At 45.7% G+C, this 21,453-nt stretch overlaps 1 protein-coding gene and 1 long non-coding RNA gene across 4 annotated transcripts in view; both read left to right on the top strand.

Annotated features, from left to right (window-relative positions):
* The window catches only part of LOC309380231, a 290,294-nt gene that overhangs the window by 198,815 nt on the left and 70,026 nt on the right, over positions 1-21,453 (top strand). The gene's annotated exons all lie outside the window — the stretch shown is intronic.
* CTIF (cap binding complex dependent translation initiation factor) overlaps positions 1-21,453 on the top strand; it is a 181,361-nt gene that overhangs the window by 97,219 nt on the left and 62,689 nt on the right. For all 3 annotated transcript variants that reach the window (XM_081929766.1, XM_081929765.1, XM_081929764.1), the window contains one exon: positions 12,979-13,055. In XM_081929766.1, the coding sequence (XP_081785892.1) occupies positions 12,979-13,055 (77 nt within the window). The remainder of the gene's footprint in view (positions 1-12,978; positions 13,056-21,453) is intronic.

Raw genomic sequence — 21,453 nt, 5'->3', positions numbered from 1 at the left:
GCATCTTGAGCGTCTACGCTCCCACTGTGTGTTCTGACATACAGACCAAGAAGCAGTTTTTCAAGGAACTAGACCAGGCTGTCTTGAGGTTCCCAGACTTCACAAACACCTATTCCTGCTGGGAGATTTCAACGCCAGAGTTGAGAACGATCATCGCACGTGGGACAATCACATTTGGCCCTTGCAGCATGAACGAGAACAGGCAAAGGCAACTTGAGCTGTGCTCTTATCACAGCGCAGCAGCACAACCGGACGCCTTCATCTGCCACGGCTGCAACAAAACATGTCTCTCCAGTATCGGTCTCTGCAGTCCCAAGGCAGACAGGTGTCAACCAACCCAGCTTGCTCACACACACTCTTGTTTCCTCCAGAACTCCCCAAGTGTCACAAAGCATTGCCCAAACTGCCTTTGTGTTTATCTTTGTAGTCCTGAGGACTGGAAGCTTGCTTTTTAAGAAACTATCTAGAGTCTGCACATGCTGAATTCTGTACCCATTGCCTGTTTCTTTATGCAACTTGACCTGTACGAGTCTGACCTTTTTCAAATCTGCAAGACTCTGCTCACTTTACTTGGGAATAAATCTCATTGGGCTTCCTTTGCAGTAGAGGGTTTGTTCTCTTTGAGAGCTTTCCTGTGCACTTCCAAAGTTTCTGGTGCGTACTCAGTAAAGATTATCTGCCACAGGGACATGCTTTTACGCTTTTTGTAATGCTCTTTCCTAAAATTTCGCCTTTTGTTGCCTTTCCCAGTCATTTGACTTACGGGCTCCACGTTATTTTGATTTACCCAATATTTCGCCAATGGTAGTTTCTTTCCTGTTTTGTGGACGGTGCGCAGGTACCCTGATACTAGAGTCTGTTTTTAAATGTAACCCCTGGTACAGGAAATGCACACAAATAAGCAATAAACCCAAACAAAACTAAAATAACATCAGTTAAAACAATTACAGTCACATCCACTCGCAAGGTATTGTTCCATTCCCAGCCGTAACATGGGAAAAGAACTCTGGATTTCCTAGATCAGATTGTAACTGATTTTTTTGTATTGACTGGCTGATTCTTCTAACAAAAGGGATTTTCTTTTGTGAGTTATTTTTATACTCCTTCCTAAAGTAGGTTATGCAACCTTTGCCGTTTTGAGTACACGAAAGCAAGCAATGGTGACCCAGAGAGGCTGAAGGCTTGAATCTAGGCCCCTGTATTTCGTATGAAAAAAACCTGTGGTTTAATTCACTTTCTAGCTAGTATCTAAATGCCACATGCCTTGAGAACCTTTGTTCCCGGGGCACTAGCTGAAGGTGCTAAAAACTGCAATGTGACTGCAATTGGGTGGCCATGTATCTCTGAGAACACAAATAATTTTATGTGACTGAGGAATTTCCAGAGAAATGGAAACAGACTGGCTTTCTATTTAAAACAAAAACAGAGATCTATCTAGTCCTCATGATGAAGGTGATAAACCGAAAACATACATCAAGTTATGGAGGGCTATGCTTGTTTTCACAGACCGCAAAGCAAAATGCATACCGTTGTGTAAAAGCAACAAAGAGGCTTGTGGCAAAATAAATGTTAACGAATGTATTATGACGTAAGCTGTCATGGACTCCTACTGACTTAATCAGATTCCTGAAATGAAATCTTGTTGTTGTTGTTTAGTCGTGTCCGACACTTCATGACCCGATGGACCAGAAAACTCCTGTCTTCCACTGCCTCCTGCAGTTTTGTCAAACTCATATTAGTAGCTTTGAGAACACTGTCCAACCATCTCGTCCTCTGTCGTCCCCTTCTCCTTGTGCCCTCCATCTTTCCCAACATCAGAGTCTTTTCCAGGGAGTCTTCTCTTCTCATGAGGTGGCCAAAGTATTGGAGCCTCAGCTTCACGATCTGTCTTTCCTGTGAGCACTCAGGGCTGATTTCCTTAAGAATGGATAGGTTTGATCTTCTTGCAGTCCATGGGACTCTCAAGAGTCTTCTCCAGCACCATAATTCAAAAGCATCAATTCTTTGGCGATCAACCTTCTTTATGGTCCAGCTCTCACTTCCATACATCACTACTGGGAAAACCATGGCTTTAACTATACGGACCTTTGTTGGCAAGGTGATGTCTCTGCTTTTGAAGATGCTGTCTAGGTTTGTCATTGCTTTTCTCCCAAGAAGCAGGCGTCTTTTAATTTCGTGACTGCTGTCACCATCTGCAGTGATCATGTAGCCCATGAAAGTAAAATCTCTCACTGCCTCCATTTCTTCCCCTTCTATTTGCCAGGAGGTGATGGGCCCAGTGGCCATGATCTTAGTTTTTTTGATGTTGAGCTTCAGACCATAATTTGAAATCTTAGTTGATGGCTATACAATGAAACCTCGGTTTTTGAACGTAATCCATTCCAGAAGACCGTTAAGACAACCGAGGATCAATGGGCGGTTGGCAAAATCCATTGGAAAAAATGGAGAAATGTGCCTCAGAAGCCGTTTGACTTCCGAGGTGCGTTCGAAAACGGAACCATTTACTTCCGGGTTTTCGGCATTCAGGTTCCAAATCGTTTGGCTTCCAAGGCGCTCCAAAACCAAGGTACCACTGTATAAGGGAGAAAATTGCAATGTGGGTCTTGAATACGAAATTAATGGACTATGCAGAATTGGACAAAATGACAGGAAGGATTCGAAACCTGTGGGACCAGAGATTTACAGAAGATTGGAAGAAGTATATGACTTATTTGAAGAGGAACTGTAATCAACAAATTACACTAGTAGGACTACAGGAAGTTTTGTAAGGAGAAATATACGAAGTGTTACAAAGTAGAAAAAGAGATATTGATTATGAGATTGAAATGTAATAGGGAAAATAAGAAATGCATAGCTAATAGATTAGATAGGAAATTTTTCAGACAGGACTGATGGAAGTCCAAAAAAATTGAATAAGATGTAAAAGTATGTTTAATCACTGCTGAAAATGATACGTTAAAAAACTAATAAAAATTATATATATAATGTGGGACTTGAATAAAAATCACAGTTGGTGATCATTAGAGCTTAAATGTCGTTGAGATTCCTGCATTGCATTGGACTAGATGACTCTCGGGGTCCCAACTCTTATGATTCTATCGCAGCTGCATTTTCATGCAAGAACGGTAGCAAAATATAGCTTTGTTCCCGGCTCCTGCAGCCCACTTCACTGTGTTTCTCTCAGCCTAGTATCCAGGGAAACCTGGGTGCTGAGGTGCCCTTTAGATATTTTCTCCCACGCAACAAGCACCCGCCCGTGTGTGGGTAAGGCAAGTCATTTAAATGCTTCTGCTCACGTACAAAGCAGCTCCCTCGTACCTGAGATAATGTTTGAAAGGGCAGCCGAGTTCAGGGTGCCGGTGAGTCTGACAGTGGGGAAGGTGGCAGCTTCCTGCAAGCAACACCAGGTTCCTGGAAGTTTCTCATTTGTTCTAGCCACTGGCGTATTGTTTCTCTCTCTCCTGCAAAGCAAAGTCCTAGAGTATTCTAAATCCGTAAGATATTTCAGCATCCCAGCATGTTAAATGCTTTTACGCAGAGCTGTTTGGGATGGTTGAAATAGCCTGTTATTATGATGATGGAGGAAGAAGAAGAGTTTGGATTTGGTATCCCGCTTTATCACTACCTGAAGGAGTCTCAAAGCGGCTAACATTCTCCTTTCCCTTCCTCCCCCACAACAAACACTCTGTGAGGTGAGTGGGGCTGAGAGACCTCAGAGAAGTGTGACTGGCCCAAGGTCACCCAGCAGCTGCATGTGGAGGAGCGGGGAAGCGAACCTGGTTCACCAGATTACGAGTCCACCGCTCTGAACCACTACACCACACTGGCTCATGGAGCAATGGCGGGAAAGGTTGGCATATTGCAAGGACCCTCTCAGGAGTCCATTGCGTCTGACTCTGTTCACTACTGTTAGGGGCACAGGAGGCTGCCATATAGCAGGTTGAACCATTGGTCTACCCACAGGGGTCAGCAACCTAAGGCCCATGGGCCACAAGCGGCCCATGGGGGGTCATTTAACTGGCCCGCGAACCGTCCCACCTACTTGGTGAGTCCCTGCGCACTGTGCTAAAGTGGCACGGTGTGGGGACTCGCTTCCATAGTGCCGGAAACCGCACATACGCAGATGCCAGAAATTGCGCCTGTGCAGATGCCGACGCCGTAAATCGTGCATGCATGTGCAGTCTGGTCCACGAAGGATCTCTGCTGGAGTGAACCAGCCCAAGTGATGTAAACCTTGCCCACCCCTGGTCTACCGAGCTCAGTACAGTCATACTTCGGGATAAATATGCTTCAGGATAAGTATTTTCTGGTTGCGCTCCGCGGCAACCCGGAAATAACAGAGCGCGTTACTTCTGGGTTTCGCTGCTTGCGCATGCGCAGACAGTCAAAATGACGTCACGATCAAAATGACGTCACGTGCATGCGTGGAAGTGGTGACACGCACAGACGCACAGTCGCGTCTTACGTTCTGTTCAGTATGCGAACGGGGCTCCGGAACGGATCCCATTTGCATCCCGAGGTACCACTGTACAGTCGTACCTTGCCCAGAAGTAAGTGTTCTGTTTTCGAACGATTTTCGGAAGCCGAACATCCGGTGCAGCTTCCTATTGGCTGCAGGAGCTTCCTGCAGCCAATCAGAAGCCGCGCTTTGGTTTCCAAATGTTTTGGAAGTCGAACGGACTTCCGGAACGGATTCCGTTCGACTTCCAAGGTATGACTGTATTCTCTAGGCCAGTGGCTCCCTGCTCTAAGAGGCAGGGAGCTTTGGAGGTGTAAATCACAGACTGTGAAATGCTGGCAGCGAGTTCAGCCTTTTCTGTTGTGGCTCCCCATTTGTGGAACACTCTCCCCAGGGAGACTCACCTGGCACCTTCATTACATAACCTTTAGGTGCCAGGCGAAAACGTTCCTCTTCAACCAGGCATTTGGCTGGTATTGTTTTGCCTTGCCTTTGTTTCATTGTGTGTTTTGTGTTTCGTTTTGTATTTCTGTGCTGTGAACCGCCTCATGATCTTTGGTATACAAATAAATAACCAGTTTTAATGCACTAATCAGACTAGTTTTAATTGGGTTTTGAACAAACACGCAGTCATTTGTTACTGCTCCAAATTTAATTTTGTTATTGTCTTCCTTAGTGGGTTGCACAGAGCTCTATTCTGAAGACTAACGTTTCAGAAGGTAGGTTAGGAGGCAGTGGGGATGAGTTTATGGAACCAAGGGGACGGTGGCCCAAAAACATTTGGAAGCGACTGTTTTGCACTGACTGGCAGCAGTTAGCAGGGTTCCAGACAGTCTGTCAGTCATTCCCAGCCCAACTTAGAGATGTTTGGGGTTGAGTCTGGGACATTGTGCATGGAAAGCAGATGCTCTCCCACAAAAGCCATGGCTTTCCCCCAACAAACAATAGTGCACCACAGAGACCAGAGTGCATTTTATTCAGCTGAGTGCTTAGAGGGCAGAAAAGGAATGCCAGCCCACAACTGTGGCTTTATGCTCTGAAGCTCTGACGATCACTGCCTGTAATTTTTGTACCTCATTGCCATTAATCTTCCACCTGACAACTCCCTCCCTCTGTATACAGTGGTACCTCAGGTTAAGTACTTAATTCATTCTGGAGGTCCGTTCTTAACCTGAAACTGTTCTTAACCTGAAGCACCACTTTAGCTAATGGGGCCTTCTGCCGCCGCCGCGCTGCCAGAGCACAATTTCTGTTCTCATCCTGAAGCAAAGTTCTTAACCTGAAGCACTATTTCTGGGTTAGCGGAGTCTGTAACCTGAAGCGTATGTAACCTGAAGCGTATGTAACCTGAGGTACCACTCACTATACCTGCCAAATAAGATTTCGCTTCGTGCATCTGACTGGCTGGGCTTGAGCCCACGGAAACTGCGTGCCGTAATAAATTTGTTAGTCTTTGAAGCTCCACGAGACTCTTGGTTGCTTTTGGTGCAGGAGATGAACATGCTCCCCCTCTAGAAATTTTTGCAGGAGGAGTGACTGAAACTCTCTGTTTTGCATATAAGGACACTGTTCAGCATAGGCAACCCAAATGATTGAGAGGTTTAGAGACTCCCCTATAAAGAAAGTTTGCAGCGTGATGTTGGGAAAGATGGAGGGCACAAGGAGAAGGGGACGACAGAGGACGAGATGGTTGGACAGTGCTCTCGAAGCTACCAGCATGAGTTTGACCAAACTGCGGGAGGCAGTGGAAGACAGGAGTGCCTGGTGTGCTCTGGTCCATGGGGTCACGAAGAGTTGGACATGACTAAACGACTAAACAACAACAACAGTCCCACCACATATTATAATAGATGGGTCATTGACCCTGATCAAGCAGGCCCTTCTTACATTATGAGGGCATATTCTCTTCCTCCCAGATCAGACCCATAAACAGAGTAGGCCAAAAGGACAGGACAGCTCTCTTACCACACAGCTCTTCCCTCAGACTTGATGGCAGCTGGACCCCGCACAGGAGATGGGGGCTTGATGGAGTTCCCGCCTTGTTCTCCTCTCTTTCCTTTCGCCCTTTAGGCTCATGGGATCCTTTCTCTCCTTGTTTCTGTGGTCTGTGATCACCATGGTTTGCTGTGACGTCTGAGTCGGGTAAACTATGGTTGGCAGTAGGCAGGAACTGCCCCTAAACCGGGATGTTTCAAGCCCGTTTCAAATCATGGTTTGGAGTGGAGTGAAATATTCTCTCCTTCCTCAGTTGTGATTCAGTGGCTTCGTGTCAGAGGAGGCTCCCGAAGGAATTCTGGTAATGGATCATTATGGGTATCTGAAGAGTGGGTTTTACAAAGCTTCTTTTACAGCCGCTCTGCAAAGCACCGCGTTTCATAAGTAAGAGGACGTTTAATGCCTATAGTGGTTGCGACAGCTTTGTAGTTCTGAGAAAATAAATAATACTTTGCAATTTTTAGAGAGCAGCGTCTCCTCTTCCAAGAACCACAGAGCTCTTTACACAAACTAATGAGGCCCCAAAACATCTCTAAGACCAGGCCAGACATACCATAACACTCGTTCCCTGAGGCTCAGACAGAGTCATACACACACACAGAGAAATTCCAGCACAGACTACAGGGCAACGTGCAAACTGAATCCATATTCAAGGGGTCTGGCAATCCAACTAAACCCTCTAAATTCTGTGACTGGAATAAATGTCTGCCTGTTCACCAGATTAGCATATATTTCATTTGAATGCTATATATACAGGAGAGGTGCGAAGGTCTGGAAGCCATAAGGAGGGGCTTAGACACTTGGAGATGCAGAGAAGCCTCCCATAAAATTGTAAAGCACACAGGATCTTAAAAAGCAGAGATATAACGTTGCCAACAAAGGTCCGTATAGTTAAAGCTGTGGTTTTCCCAGTAGTGATGTATGGAAGTGAGAGCTGGACCATAAAGAAGGCTGATCGCCGAAGAATTGGTGCTTTTCAATTATGGTGCTGGAGGAGACGCTTGAGAGTCCCATGGACTGCAAGAAGATCAGACCTATCCATTCTGAAGGAAATCAGCCATGAGTGCTCACTGGAAAGATAGATCCTGAAGCTGAGGCTCCAAGACTTTGGCCACCTCATGAGAAGAGAAGACTCCCTGGAAAAGACCCTGATGTTGGGAAAGACGGAGGGCCCAAGGAGAAGGGGACGACAGAGGACGAGATGGTTGGACAGTGTTCTCGAAGCTACCAGCATGAGTTTGACCAAACTGCGGGAGGCAGTGGAAGACAGGACTGCCTGGCGTGCTCTGGTCCATGGGGTCACGAAGAGTTGGACACGACTAAACAACAACAACATACACCAGTGCTGAACCTTTGCAGCACACAGACAATGCTAATTCACTCCGAATGGAGATTTCACGCCTGCCTGCCTGCCTGCCTGCCTGCCTGCTGTTTGACATGTTGCCTTCTGGGGGTTTTTCTTGAAGCTTGAAGGCGATGGTTTGTGAGTTCATGGGCTCCCAACCGCAGCCTGCTGGATTGTGGCACAGACCATAGCTCAGTTGCTGGTTCAGGCCAGTCACCCAGTCAATCCAGCATCCTGTTCTCCCAGTGACCAACCAGTTGTCTGTGGGGGAAACCGGTGAGCTGGACCCAAACACAAGATCCCTCTCTCCTCCTGTGGTTTCCAGGAACTGGCGTTCAGAAGCAGTGCTGCCCTTTTGGCTAGCAGCCCCCGATAGCCCCTTTCTCCATGAATTTGTCTAATGTTTTAAAGCCATCCAAGTTGGCGGCCATTGCCGGCCTCCTGTGGCGGAGAGTTCCGCAGTTTAACTAAGTGGCTTAAACAAGCACTGCAGGCAATACTGGGCAGGAGGGAACATAGTCTTGACATTTTGTAAGGGAGCTTCCTATGATCTTAAGCACCCTATTGGATTAGGGTTCCAGGAAGCCTGTGCCTTGTTTTTGCAGTAGGACCAATACCTTCTGCCTCTCCCCCCTCTTTTATTTTAAAAAATGACTTCGCTTACAGCAGAAGGGGTGGGTGTTGTCACCTCAGACGCACAGGCCAAATGCCCAGGCTTCTGTACCCGGTTCTCAGGGCTATCTGCAGGCTGTGTCCTTCTCCAGCCTTACCCTCTGCCCTCCTCAAGTGCTTTTGAGTACGTTTCCGAGCACAATTCAAAGTGTTGGTGCCGATCTTTAAAGCCCTAAACGGCCTCAGCCCTGTATACCTGAAGGAGCGTCTCCACCCCCGTCGTTCTGCCTGGACACTTAGATCCAGTGCCGAGGGCCTTCTGGCGGTTCCCTCACTGCGAGAAGCCAAGTTACAGGGAACCAGGCAGAGGGCCTTCTCGGTAGTGGCAACCGCCCTGTGGAACACCCTCCCACCAGATGTCAAAGAGAAAAACAACTACCAGACTAGAAGACATCTGAAGGCAGCCCTGTTTAGGGAAGCTTATCATAGAATCATAGAGTTGGAAGAGACCACAAGGGCCATCGAGTCCAACCCCCTGCCAAGCAGGAAACACCATCAGAGCACTCCTGACATATGGTTGTCAAGCCTCTGCTTAAAGACCTCCAAAGAAGGAGACTCCACCACACTCCTTGGCAGCAAATTCCACTGTCGAACATCTCTTACTGTCAGGAAGTTCTTCCTAATATTTAGGTGGAATCTTCTTTCTTGTAGTTTGGATCCATTGCTCCATGTCCGCTTCTCTGGAGCAGCAGAAAACAACCTTTCTCCCTCCTCTATGTGACATCCTTTTATATATTTGAACATGGCTATCATATCACCCCTTAACCTCCTCTTCTCTAGGCTAAACATGCCCAGCTCCCTTAGCCGTTCCTCATAAGGCATCGTTTCCAGGCCTTTGACCATTTTGGTTGCCCTCCTCTGGACACGTTCCAGTTTGTCAGTGTCCTTTTTATTGTCATTTTTAATGTTTAATAGACTATTGTATTTTAATATTATGTTAAAATATTCCTTTAAAATATTCTGTTAAACCCAGCCAGATGGGCGGCGTATAAATAAATTATTATTATCATTATCATTATCATTATCATTATTATTATTATTATTATTATTATTATTATTATTATTATTATTGACTATATAGAATGTGTCCTTGAACTGTGATAGTCCCTCCTTGCTTGGCTGGACAGAGGGTGAAGATGCGTACAAATGCGCAGAAACCTCTGGGGTTTTTTTTTTTGCATGGCTGCAATTCAGCCCATTGTACAAAGGCCTGCTTCTGCCTGTCTGGGCACACCTGCTGCTGCCTTGTGGCCCCCAGAAAGTTGTAAATGAAAGAAAGCGGCCCTCACTCGCAGGGTAGCTGCTCACCCTGTAGAGCGCATTGCTGATTCCTCTAGCCTCCCCAGCATCTGAAACAGCCCATGAGTAAAGTTAACTGGGTGACTGTGAATCTTACTGGCTGTCTGTGAGGCACTCCCTCATAGCCTTGCCTGCCTCTTGGGGTTGTATCCATGACCACGGATAATTGGGTCTGCGATTGCAGGCGTTGGGACACAGGATCCAATCCACGCACATTGTACTGTGACCAGAAAATCCTTTGTGTTTTTTTACAACACATACACACACACTTGTCAAGCTAAACATGAAAATAATAGTATAGCATCAAAAGAAAAACAAACAACAACAAAACACACACAAAAATACAAATAAGACATGATAACGTACAAAAACTTACAGAAAACAAATAAGCAATAATATATATGTACCATATTTCAGTTCTTCTAATTGACTTCCTTCATCCTCTTTTTTTGTTTTTTGGTAAACTGTCTCCTTTTTAGTTCATTATTACCCCTTTTTCTTTCTGTTTTTAACGTAAGTACCATAAATTATTCTGCGGAAGTTAATCAAAACAAGTCCAAGTATTAATTTGAGGGCACCGCTTTTTAAGATGTTCTCTACGTTTTACCCATTCTTTTTTGAATTTTTGCTTGTTTTGACCCCTGATTGCCTCTGTTGATCTGGCCAATTCAATATTGTGACCAGAAAATCCTATTGGGATGTACATGGCTAGAAGTAAGCCCCAGTATCAGGAACGAGAGTCCGCCCCCGCCCCCCCAAAATTGGCCTAAATTTGCATCTGCGCCTTTTTGCATCTGGAAATCTGTGCCTTGCCCCAAGTCTTTTAACACCCTGGTACTGGATAAACTTGTAGTGCCAGTCTCTGCATTTTGGGATTGCCATGCAGTACGTTGTGGTTTTTTTATGTAGCATTTTTTGGCCCAAAGGCCAAGGCAGTGAGCAGCATTTTAATGCAGCAAAACACATCATAGAACTTGCAGTGGTTTGTGTTCTTCTTTCCCAACTCAGTCCAAAGTGCTGGTTTTGATGTATATAAAACCCTGTACATCTTGTGACCTGGGATACCTCAAATACTGTCTCACCCTGTATAAACCCATATTACATTAATGACCTGAATAGAACGAAAAATTTACAAGTCATGGAAGCGTGAAGAGTAGGTGTATGAACACCTAGTTTTTGTTTTGGTTGCTATTTTGTTAATGTTGCTATTGTTTTATATATTATAAATGCTGTATTGATTTCTTAATATTATAATCTGACCTTTGCTTTAATTGTGTTTTTTTCCCAGTTGCTCCTTTGTTAACAGTTTCTTTATAGATCGTAATTGTTTCACTGATGGCGTGTTAATTATCCCGTATGACCTATGCTGTATTTGTGATGTTTGTATCATGTTGTTGTTGTTTATCATTTGCAAGCCGCTTTGGGATTCATTTGAATGAAAAGCGGCGGAGAAGTATAATAAATCAAATTCAACAAATCCCTGTGCTGTTCAGGAGTGGGGCTCTGGCAGATGCAGCCTTAACTTTCAGCAAGCCTTTAAAAGTCAATATCCTTCCCAATCTACCGTATTTTTCGCTCTATAGGGCGCACCGGACCATAGGGCGCACCTAGTTTTTAGGGGGGGGAATAAAGGGGAAAAATTATTTTCCCCCGCCAGCCCCAAAGAGCAAAGAAGCCAAGACAGCGAACAGGATCCATCCAGTTGGCTGTATTGGCTTCCTCTTTAGCCACGCACAACCTCTTCAGCCGGGAGAGGCTGCGCACGGCTTCGTTTTAAAGTCCAGGACAGGTCCAGGAGCGGCAGCAAGATTGCGCGCAACCTCGCTGCCGCTCCCGGAGCTTGCGGGGCTGGGGGCAGGGGAAGCCCGAGCTTCCCCCGTGCCCAGCCCCCAGAACAGGCAGCTATCCACAAGCCTTCTGAGCGCAGCAGGAACTCCTGCCGCGCTCAGAAGGTTTGCGGATAGCTGCCTGAAGCCCGGGGAGCGCAGCAGGAGTTGGCGCTGCGCTCCCCGGGCTTCAGGCTGCAGGCTGCTATCCGCAAGCCTTCGGAGCGCTCCGAAGGCTTGCGGATAGGTGCCTGAAGCCTGGAGAGTGAGAGGGGTCGCTGCGCACCAACGCCTCTCGCTCTCCAGGCTTCAGCAAAAGCCTGCATTCACTCCATAGGGCGCACACACATTTCCCCTTCATTTTTGGAGGGGAGAAAGTGCGTCCTATAAAGCAAAAAATACGGTACATCTGTATTGGAACTGAGGGGTTCCTTCTTAGATGTTTTGATATGTTTTATTGCTTTGCATGTTTGCCTCCCATTGGGAAGAAGGATGGGATCACAGAATCATAGTTTGTAGAGTTGGGAGGGGCTACAGGGGTCATTTAGTTCAATTCTCTGCAATGTGGGAATCTTTTGCCCAACATGGTGCTTGAACCCACAACTCTGAGATTATGAGTCTCATGCTCTAGCTCTAGTGCAGGCATAGGCAAACTCGGCCCTCCAGATGTTTTTTTGGGACTACAACTCCCATGATCCCTAGCTAACAAGACCAGTGGTCAGGGATGATGGGAATTGTAGTCCCAAAACATCTGGAGGGCCAGGTTTGCCTATGCCAGCTCTAGTGACTGAGCTATTTATAAATTTAATAAATGATCAACTAAAGGTCACATGACAGCGAACATTTGACTGATGGAGCATCTAAAATTATTAGTTTGCTAAGGCTGCATTTTCCTCTTTCTTGGTGCTGAAACTCTAGCACAGAGGTCCAGTTCTCCCCATTCGGTGACCTGGGTCATTCAGAGCTGAAAGATCCAAAAGGCATGGTCCTCTTTGGTTTTAGCAAAGTACCATGATGGTGCTGTGTAAATAATATTCTTGGGTGAATTCCAAAAGGGTAGCCTTTTTGGATGCATAGAAGGCAATGATATTAAACCATTTTGGTGCAACGCCTTTTTCATGTGCAGATAGTTGCATAACAACGAGGCTGATTGTGTTGAGCAGTGTGAGATTCCTCCCCAAGTCACAGTAAGTTTATTTTGTTCCAGCAGCTCAAAGGAAGTTGAAATGGATGATTCATTCAAGCCAGCGTTTGAGTCTGTTACAAGGACATCGTAAGAGCCTGGGAGCGCCAGCATCCTGCCTCTTATGAGCTTTAAGTGTCACTGGCTCCTCTTTTTGAATTAATGACTGTCTTATTTCTCCCCTTCCTTTTTCTGCCAGGGTTATCACCCGTTGCCACACGAAGCTGAAATCGCACACACCAAAAAATTGTTCAGGAGGAGGAGGAATGACCGGAGGTAGGGAGAATGCTTTTTGAACGGGCGATGCTTTTTGTGTGTTTATTATCTACCTAAAGAACGAAAATCCTGCACACATTAAAATCGCAGGTGTTCGCTGAGACTTCAATCTGCAGGGAGCAACCCAAAGATGGAAGTCCTGGAGGGTTGTGAGTGGCGTGTATTCAACATGTTTTCTTGTGCCCAGGGTCTTGCGCCCAAGGGAAAGATGAGATATTGGCCTGGTTTTCACACCGTGAAAGTACTGTTTTGGGGGGACAGGCGGCGGGCTGGTGTGGAGGACTCCCTGGTCCTGAATGGGGTAACTGTGCCCCTGAAGGACCGATGTGCAGCCTGGGAGTCATTTTGGACTCACAGCTGTCCATGGAGGCGCAGGTCAATTCTGTATCCAAGGCAGCTGTCTACCAGCTCCATCTGGTACGCAGGCTGAGACCCTACCTGCCCGCAGACTGTCTTGCCAGAGTGGTGCATGCTCTAGTTATCTCCCACTTGGACTACTGCAATGCGCCCTATATGGGGCTACCTTTGAAGGTGACCTGGAAACTACAACTAATCCAGAATGTGGCAGCTAGACTGGTGACCCCCATCATTCTGCCCGGACGCTGAGGTCCAGTGACGAGGGCCTTCTGGCGGTTCCCTCATTGCGAGAAGCAAAGTTACAGGGAACCAGGCAAAGGGCCTTCTCGGTAGTGGCGCCCGCCCTTTGGAACACCCTCCCATTAGATGTCAAAGAGATAAACAACTACCTGGCATTCAGAAGGCAGCCCTGTTCAGGGAAGTTTTTAATGTGTGACGTCTTAGTGTATTTTTGGTCTTTGTGGAAGCCGCCCAGAGTGGCTAGGGAAACCCAGCCAGATGGGTGGGGTACAAATTGTTGTTGTTGTTGTTGTTGTTGTTGTTGTTGTTGTTATAAGCCAGACCATGGCTTTGGTACAAATGCATGAGCAGCTTGTGATTTGCCTGGAGCAGGACAAACTGTGAGCCTGGGTTCAAATGGCATAGAAGAATTGTAGAGTTGGAAAGGGCGACAAGGGTCATCCAGTCCAACCCCCCTTTTTGCTCAGCGTGAGGCTCGAACCCACAACCCTGAGATTAAGAGTCTCATGTTCCACCAACTGAGCTTTTCCAGGTGTTCATTCCAAGGCATGGTTTAGCAAAGTGCAGCAAAACAAGTGGAGTCGGGTAGAGTATTATCATTAATAATAATAATAATTTCATCTCTATACCGCTTTATATTTTTAAGAAGAAATTCAAAGTGGTTTACAGAATTTTAAAACATCAATAAACCAATCTGAAGAAAGTCAAATATAGAGTATACAGTCAAAGCAACATAATTAACAGAAAACTAAAATGGTTTCAAAATAAAACATTACAAAGGAGGTCAACTACAGAATACATATTTAACATAAAATTAACAAAGAAAATCTTAAAACATTTCAAAAGAAAACATTGCTAAGTGAAGTCAAATATTAAATGCACATTTAAAACAGCATAATTAGCACGAGAATAAAATATCATAAGCATGACATGGCTGTTTGGCAGGCACAAAAAGATGGGGCAAAAGAATCCAATAATTAGGATTTGTTGTCAGGCATAGTAGCCACACTCTCCTCAGAGCTCTGCGTGTTCATGGTTAGCATGACTTGCGAAGCAACCCATTAAGTAGGACAGGAGTAAGGTAAAAGGTAAAGGGACCATTAGGTCCAGTCGTGACCGACTCTGGGGTTGCGGTGCTCATCTCGCTTTACTGGCCAAGTGAGTACAGCTTCTGGGTCATGTTGCCAGCATGACTAAGCCACTTCTGGCGAACCAGAGCAGCGCACAGAAACGCCGTTTACCTTCCCGCCGGAGTGGTACCTATTTATCTACTTGCACTTTGACGTGCTTTCGAACTGCTAGGTTGGCAGGAGCAGGGACCGAGCAACGGGAGCTCACCCCGTCGCGGGGATTTGAACCGCCGACCTTCTGATCGGCAAGTTCTAGGCTCTGTGGTTTAACCCACAGCGCCACCCGCGTCCCATTGGATAAAGGAGAGCGAGAGCCAAAGGATGAAGAGGAAAGCTGAAGGAGGGAAGTTCTGGCTTGAGGGCCAAAGGCGGTGAACAGATTGTCTGGAACAGCATTGGTATAAGCCCCCCGAACAATATCAGGGTTGAAAGACCAGGCAACAGTAAAGAAAATTTGGGAAAGTTCAACTCCTTGTGTCTTTTCTGGGCCAGTAGACCTGCAAGGAGTGTTGGAGACCATGTAGGAAAAGGAGAGGAGCCTTTTGTCTTAATTGGGGAACCTTTGACCCTCCCGTTGTTGCTGGAATCCCATCGTCCTTGACCATTGGCCATGTGGGCTCATGAGAATCTCAGGTGACCCAATTATCAACAGAGGAAATGAACCAAGCAAGTCACCAGCAGCTTACAAAACGCTTCTGTTTAAAAAAAAGCAGCAAAACAACACAAAAGCACACACTTTTGCTACTCCAAGGGTTTCAGTGGAAAGTAGGGCGCCATTTTCTCAGGATGTGAAGTTAATTAAACATCTTTAAAAAGCAAATCAAACCAAAATCCCGCCAGCTCCACTTGATCATTTAAGTGTAAAGCCAAGCTAACAGTAGGAAGCCCACCTGACCAAGACTGTAACTGGAAAGTTAGGGACATGTTTGTAATCCTGTTATTTAACAAAGGAACGTCGCTCAGGGCTGTTTTGAACTCAGTAAGATCTGCGATGGGGAACCTGTGGCCCTCCAGATGTTGTTTTTCTCCCATTTTTGTTCTGTTTTGTTTCTAAAGTTTGGAGGGCTTGTTTTCTAATTCATTGATTTAAGCTGCAAAGTGTAAACACTTACTTAGGACTAACTCCATGGGGCTTCTGAGGAAACATGCGCAGGATTGCACCACATGGAACTCAAGGTTCAGAAGCTGCAGCTGGTCCAGATTAGACTGCTTATGGGGTGAGATTGCTGGCAACATTTGCCTGTAACATTTGTGCCAGTTGCCTATATGCTACTAGTGGGTCAGGCTCAAGGTTCTTGTGTTGATATGCAAAGCCCTGGATAAACACTTGAATAAAACCAGTTCAGGACATTTCATCTTCCTGCTCTTAGTAAGCAAAAGGACAGGTTAGTGGCCCAGTATCACCTCAAATCACATGAGCATCAAACTAAAGTTTATATAGGTTGCTCTGAAGCCTTTCGTAGCTGCGAGACATTTGACTACGTTTTTGAATACCTTCAGAACTCCTTTAGCTAGCGATCTATCAGAAGGATGAAAACCAGATATCGCCCAGTCTTAATAGTGACTTTAAGAGACACAACACAAAAGGAAAAAAGGAATGGGTGAGAAAGAGGAAAATAAGCGTATTCAGGTAGTTCATTATAGGTGAACTTGACTTGTTTTTGTTCTTATTATGTATTTTATGATTTATTTATCTTGTATTTTTATGCTGCGAACCACCCTGAGATCTACAGATGGAGGGTGGTATACTAATAATAATAATAATTGGTGTTTTCATACCTCCAGTCAGTATATCCAGTATTTCATATTGTCACACAGCAAACTATATACCGCATTTTTCGCTCCATAAGACGCACCTGACCATAAGACGCACCTAGTTTTTAGAGGGGGAAAGCAAGAAAAAATATATTCTGTGCAGAGAATGTAAGCGGCTCTCGCTTTTCTTGCTTTAAACCCTTCCTTCCCTCCTCCTGCCTTGCTGAGAAGCTAGCAGAGCAAGAGCGATAGCTGCGCAGCGCCTCTTGTTCTGCTGGCTTCCCAGCAATGCGGGATGAGGGACGAAAGGGAGCCCTTACAAGGGAGCGCTGAGCAGAGCCTGGTAGCGGCTCTTGCTGGCTTTTCCGGGAGGTGTGGGAAGGGACAGAGGGCAGCCCATCAGTCCCTTCTCCCACCTCACAGGAAAGCCCCCAAGAGCCGCGTGGAGCGTGTGTGCTGCTCTTGGGAGCTTTTCCGTGAGGTGGGAGAAGGGACTGATGGGCTGCCCTTCTCCCTCCTCGGGGAAAAGCCCCCAAGAGCCGCACACACGCTCCACGTGGCTCTTTAAAGGGAGCGCTGAGCAGAGCCTCCCGCCTGCATTCACTCCATAAGACGCACACACATTTCGCCTTACTTTTTAGGAGGGGAAAAGTGCATCTTATGGAGCGAAAAATATGGTGCTGACCAACGGCAGTTCTGGGAGCCAAGGAGCTAGATGGCGGTTTTCCCCAGTCAGTCCAGTGGAGGGTGCCTCGCCTTCTCGTTCTTCCCTCAAATGCAGCTAGGAGGAATTGCGGCTGAGGGGGCAGTCCTTGTAGTTAACAGGGTGAGCTGTGAGCAGAGAACCCCCCCCCCAAAAAAAACCCTCATCTTTGCCCAAAACTCACTGTGTGGCCTTAGACAATACACTCTCTCAGTCTCACTTTTTTCACCTGCTGCGTGGGTACGGTTACAAGGTTGTACCTGGAAGAGGGGGTACTGAGAAAATGTCCATTTCAACTTGCAGCACCCCCTGTACATAGTGAGCACATGAGGTGTTTGTAGTTATGAGATTCTGTCTGGCCTGGTAAGGTGTAGAAAAATCGCTTCGACATCTTTCCCTGGGATGTCGTGGGTGGAGTGGCAAGCTGCCCAGGTTTCATTGCTCCCTTTCATTGCTAGAAGAAGAAGAGCCTCAAGTGGAAGAGAAGGAGATGACAGATTGTGGCAACGTGTTTAGTGGCTCTTCCTTTCTGAAAGTAGCTGCTTGCCTTGCACAGATTTTCTTGACTCTCATTTTCCCCTCAACAGCCCATTCCATCGTAACATGGCTGCCTTTCCCCCAGAAGGTTGCATTATTTTAGTGATGCCCCCTAATTCCATAGCATCCCAGTTTTATGCTCCACTTCATGCAGAACCACGTACCCGCTAAACACTTACATGGTTGAATAATAAATAATTATAATTTTATTATTTGTACCCCGCCCATCTTGACTGGTTGCCCCAGCCAGCCTGGGTGGCTTCCAGCATATACAAAAACATAATAAAAGATTAAACATTAACTGCTCCCCTATAAAGGGCTGCCTTCAGATGCCTTGTAAAGGTTTTATAGTTTGTTGTCACCTTAATATCTGAAGGGCGGGTGTTCCACAGGGTGGGCGTCACTACCGAGAAGGCCCTCTGCCTGGTTCCCTGTAACCTCAATTCTCGCAGTGAGGGAACCACCAGAAGGCCCTCGGAGCTAGACTTTAGTGTCCAGGCTGAACAATGGGGGTGGAGACGCTCCTTCAGGTATACTGGGCCAAGGCCGTTTAGGGCTTTATAGGTCAACACCATGGGTAGGCAAACTAAGGCCTGGGGGCCGGATCTGGCCCAATCGCCTTCTAAATCCGGCTTGCAGACGATCCGGGAATCAGCATGTTTTTACATGAGTAGAATGTGTCCTTAAAATGCATCTCTGGGTTATTTGTGGGGCATAGGAATTCGTTCATTTCCTCCAAAAAAAATACAGTGTCCCCCCACAAGATCTGAGGGACAGTGGACCAGCCCCCTGCTGGCAAGGTTTGCTGACCCCTGGTCAACACCAACACTTTGAATTGTGCTTGGAAATGTAGTAGGAACCAATGCAGGTCTTTCAGGACCAGTGTTATATAGTTCCGGCGGCCACTCCCACTCAACAGTCTAGCTGCCGCATTCTGGATTAGTTGTAGTTTCTGAGTCACCTTCAAAGGTAGCCCCACGTAGAGTGCATTGCAGTACTCCAAGCGGGAGATAACTAGAGCATGTACCACTCTGGCGAGACAGTGCACAGGCAAGTAGGATCTCAGCTGGCACACCAGATGGAGCTGGTAGACAGCTGCCCTGGACACAGAATTGACCTGTGCCTCCATGGACAGTTGTGAGTCCAAATTGAAAACTGCTGTAAGCCCCTCTTCTCACTCACTGGCTGAGCTGCTGTGATGTCATAGAATGTTCATGAGTATGTTCATTCAGTCATGAAATACTGCGAATCATTAGTCCAGTGGTTGTAAGGAAAGCAGAAGGCAGATTGTCTGAAGGGAATTTTTCAAAAGGCAAGTGAAGAAATGTGCTCTCGTGGGGAAAGGGGCAATGAAAGATGGATTTGACTGTGACTTGTAGCAACTAGGCGAATCTTCGGCTGCACATCTCTTGCGGCGGATCCACGAGGGGGAACGAGTTACGATGATCTCACATTGGAAGGGCTTGGTGCATGCTTCTGAGCTTGACGTGCATTTTTGCAAAAACCGCAAGTCGGAAGTAACCAAATGCCATGGAAAATTGGGATTAGTTCATCCTTCCTGAGAGCCCCTGAAGGAGCTTACTGTGGCTGATGCTGGAACAGCCATTGTTTGTTGACTGCAAGTCCCACTGCAAAATATTTTATGTGGAATAAAGAGACTACAGAGGAATGGCTCATTGCCCTGGGTCAAAGATTCATGGAGATGTAAATAAAAACAGCTGTAACAAAAAAGGAGGAGGGGCAGGGAAATAGTTTAAATGCATAGACTATTTAGAACTGTGAAGGGTGAAAGGGGACCAGGTTGTGACTCTGTGGGGCTCCAGCTGGGATTATGTGAGCAAGTGGGAGGCAAGGGCATGTGGGAGGAGTGGAATAATTTTAAAGTAAACTTAGCCGGTGCCTGGTCATTTGATCTCGGAAGAAGTTGACAGGTCTCTTTGTGAACTCGTCAGGAGTGCAAGAACTTTTAGCCGCCCAATGACACAGAATAATAATGTAAAAATTCTGTACGGAACGGACGTCAACAGAGCAAGGAAGTGACGAAATAAATTATTCTATGCTTATCTGTTTTTTAATAGGCTATTTTGCCCCGTATTTTACACGATTTCAGAGCAAATGTCACATGCTCTGTGTAGACTGTATGTCTACTCAGAAATATAGTCCTTGGAAAAAAGAATTTGTGCCAACAAAAAAGGAATGGCAGGATAAATTATTAGATTATACGGAATTGGCCAGATTAACAGAAACAATTAGGGGACAACCTAGACAAGAATTTCACAAAGAATGGGGAAAATGCAGAGAATACTTTACCAAAATATACACCTGGACCTGTTTCGATTAATTTCTACAGGAGACTTTGTGGTTTTTTAAAGTCATAATTAGGAAGAATTGTAATAATCACATATAAAAGAAACAGTATACAAGAAGCAAATAAGGAGGCCATTTGCAGGATAAAGGAAGTCTTTTATTTTTATATTCTGTTTTCTTTGTGTAAGGGGATAGGAGTTTAATTTTGATAATTAAATTGTTAACGGTGGTGGGTTTGTTTGTGTGTATGAGTTGTTGTGGACTATGTGAAAATAAAGTAAAAAAAGTTGCTGTTTTTTAAAAAGAAATATAGTCCTGCTTGTAAGATTGCAGCCTTAAATTAGGCTCCCACAAGCAGCACTCTCAGAAGCCACATCACATAGGAACAGTAGCCCGTGGGTGCTAAGCCCTAGCAAATGCCATCATCTTCGATGTGCATTTTAAAGCATTGCTGGCCATAGTTGCCATAGTGATGCTGTGAGTGGAGGGAGGATTTCAGAGATGTGTTCTGCGTCTGTTTGTTTGTTTTTAAATAAATACCAAAAATGTATACATTAAATACAACAAACAACCGGCGCAAAAAAAACCCCCACCCTGTAAACACAAGGACAGAAACGATAATACAGTGGACGCTTGGGTTGCGAATGTGATCCGTGCGGGATGCACGTTCGCAACTCGCAGTGGCATGTCTGCGCCACTGGTGCAGCGATTTAGCGCTTTGGTGCATGCGCGACCGCCGAAACTCGGAAGTAACCCATTCCAGTATCTCCGGGTTTTGGTGGTCCGTAACCCGAGAAAACGAACCTGAAACATCTGTAACCCGGGGTATGACTGTACCATTAAAGTTAGTCACCTTCGCCCAGCTGTAATGCTTTAAGGGAATATGAGAAACAGGCTCAGAAACAGGTTAAAACTTAATGGTAAGGATTTGCTGAACTAACAATTTGAATTGGAATACAAAAAAGGGAGGTATGAGGAGGTCCGGGAAACATGTTAAAGGAAAATGAGAAATGGAAAATTTGCATGTTTCTTTTCTTTCTTTCTTTTTAATTAATTATTTTTACTTTTGTATTTTTGTTACAATTTTTTATTTTCTATTTTCCTTTTTTTTCTTGATTGTATTATTATTAAAAACCTTAATAAATATTCTATTAAAAAAAATTAGTCACCTTCGGTTAATTAAGCATGATGCGGTAGTGATGTTCTGATCTACGAGCTCAGACATGTTGCTCCTGCAAATGCAGGCTTGAGGATGGTACCTGCACTCATTCTGCTCCAGTGTAACACGAAGACACTCCTGCTAGGCTGTCAAGAGAGGAATGCTCCCTCACCTGATTTTCCAACCAGTTTTCTGGTAAAAGACGGTCCA

Source organism: Podarcis melisellensis (assembly GCF_964234715.1).
Source record: "Podarcis melisellensis genome assembly, chromosome: 11".
In the NCBI taxonomy this organism is placed as follows: Eukaryota; Metazoa; Chordata; class Lepidosauria; order Squamata; family Lacertidae; genus Podarcis; species Podarcis melisellensis.
The sequence above is the reverse complement of the archived record's forward strand: the minus strand, read 5'-3'. Positions and strand labels throughout refer to the sequence as shown.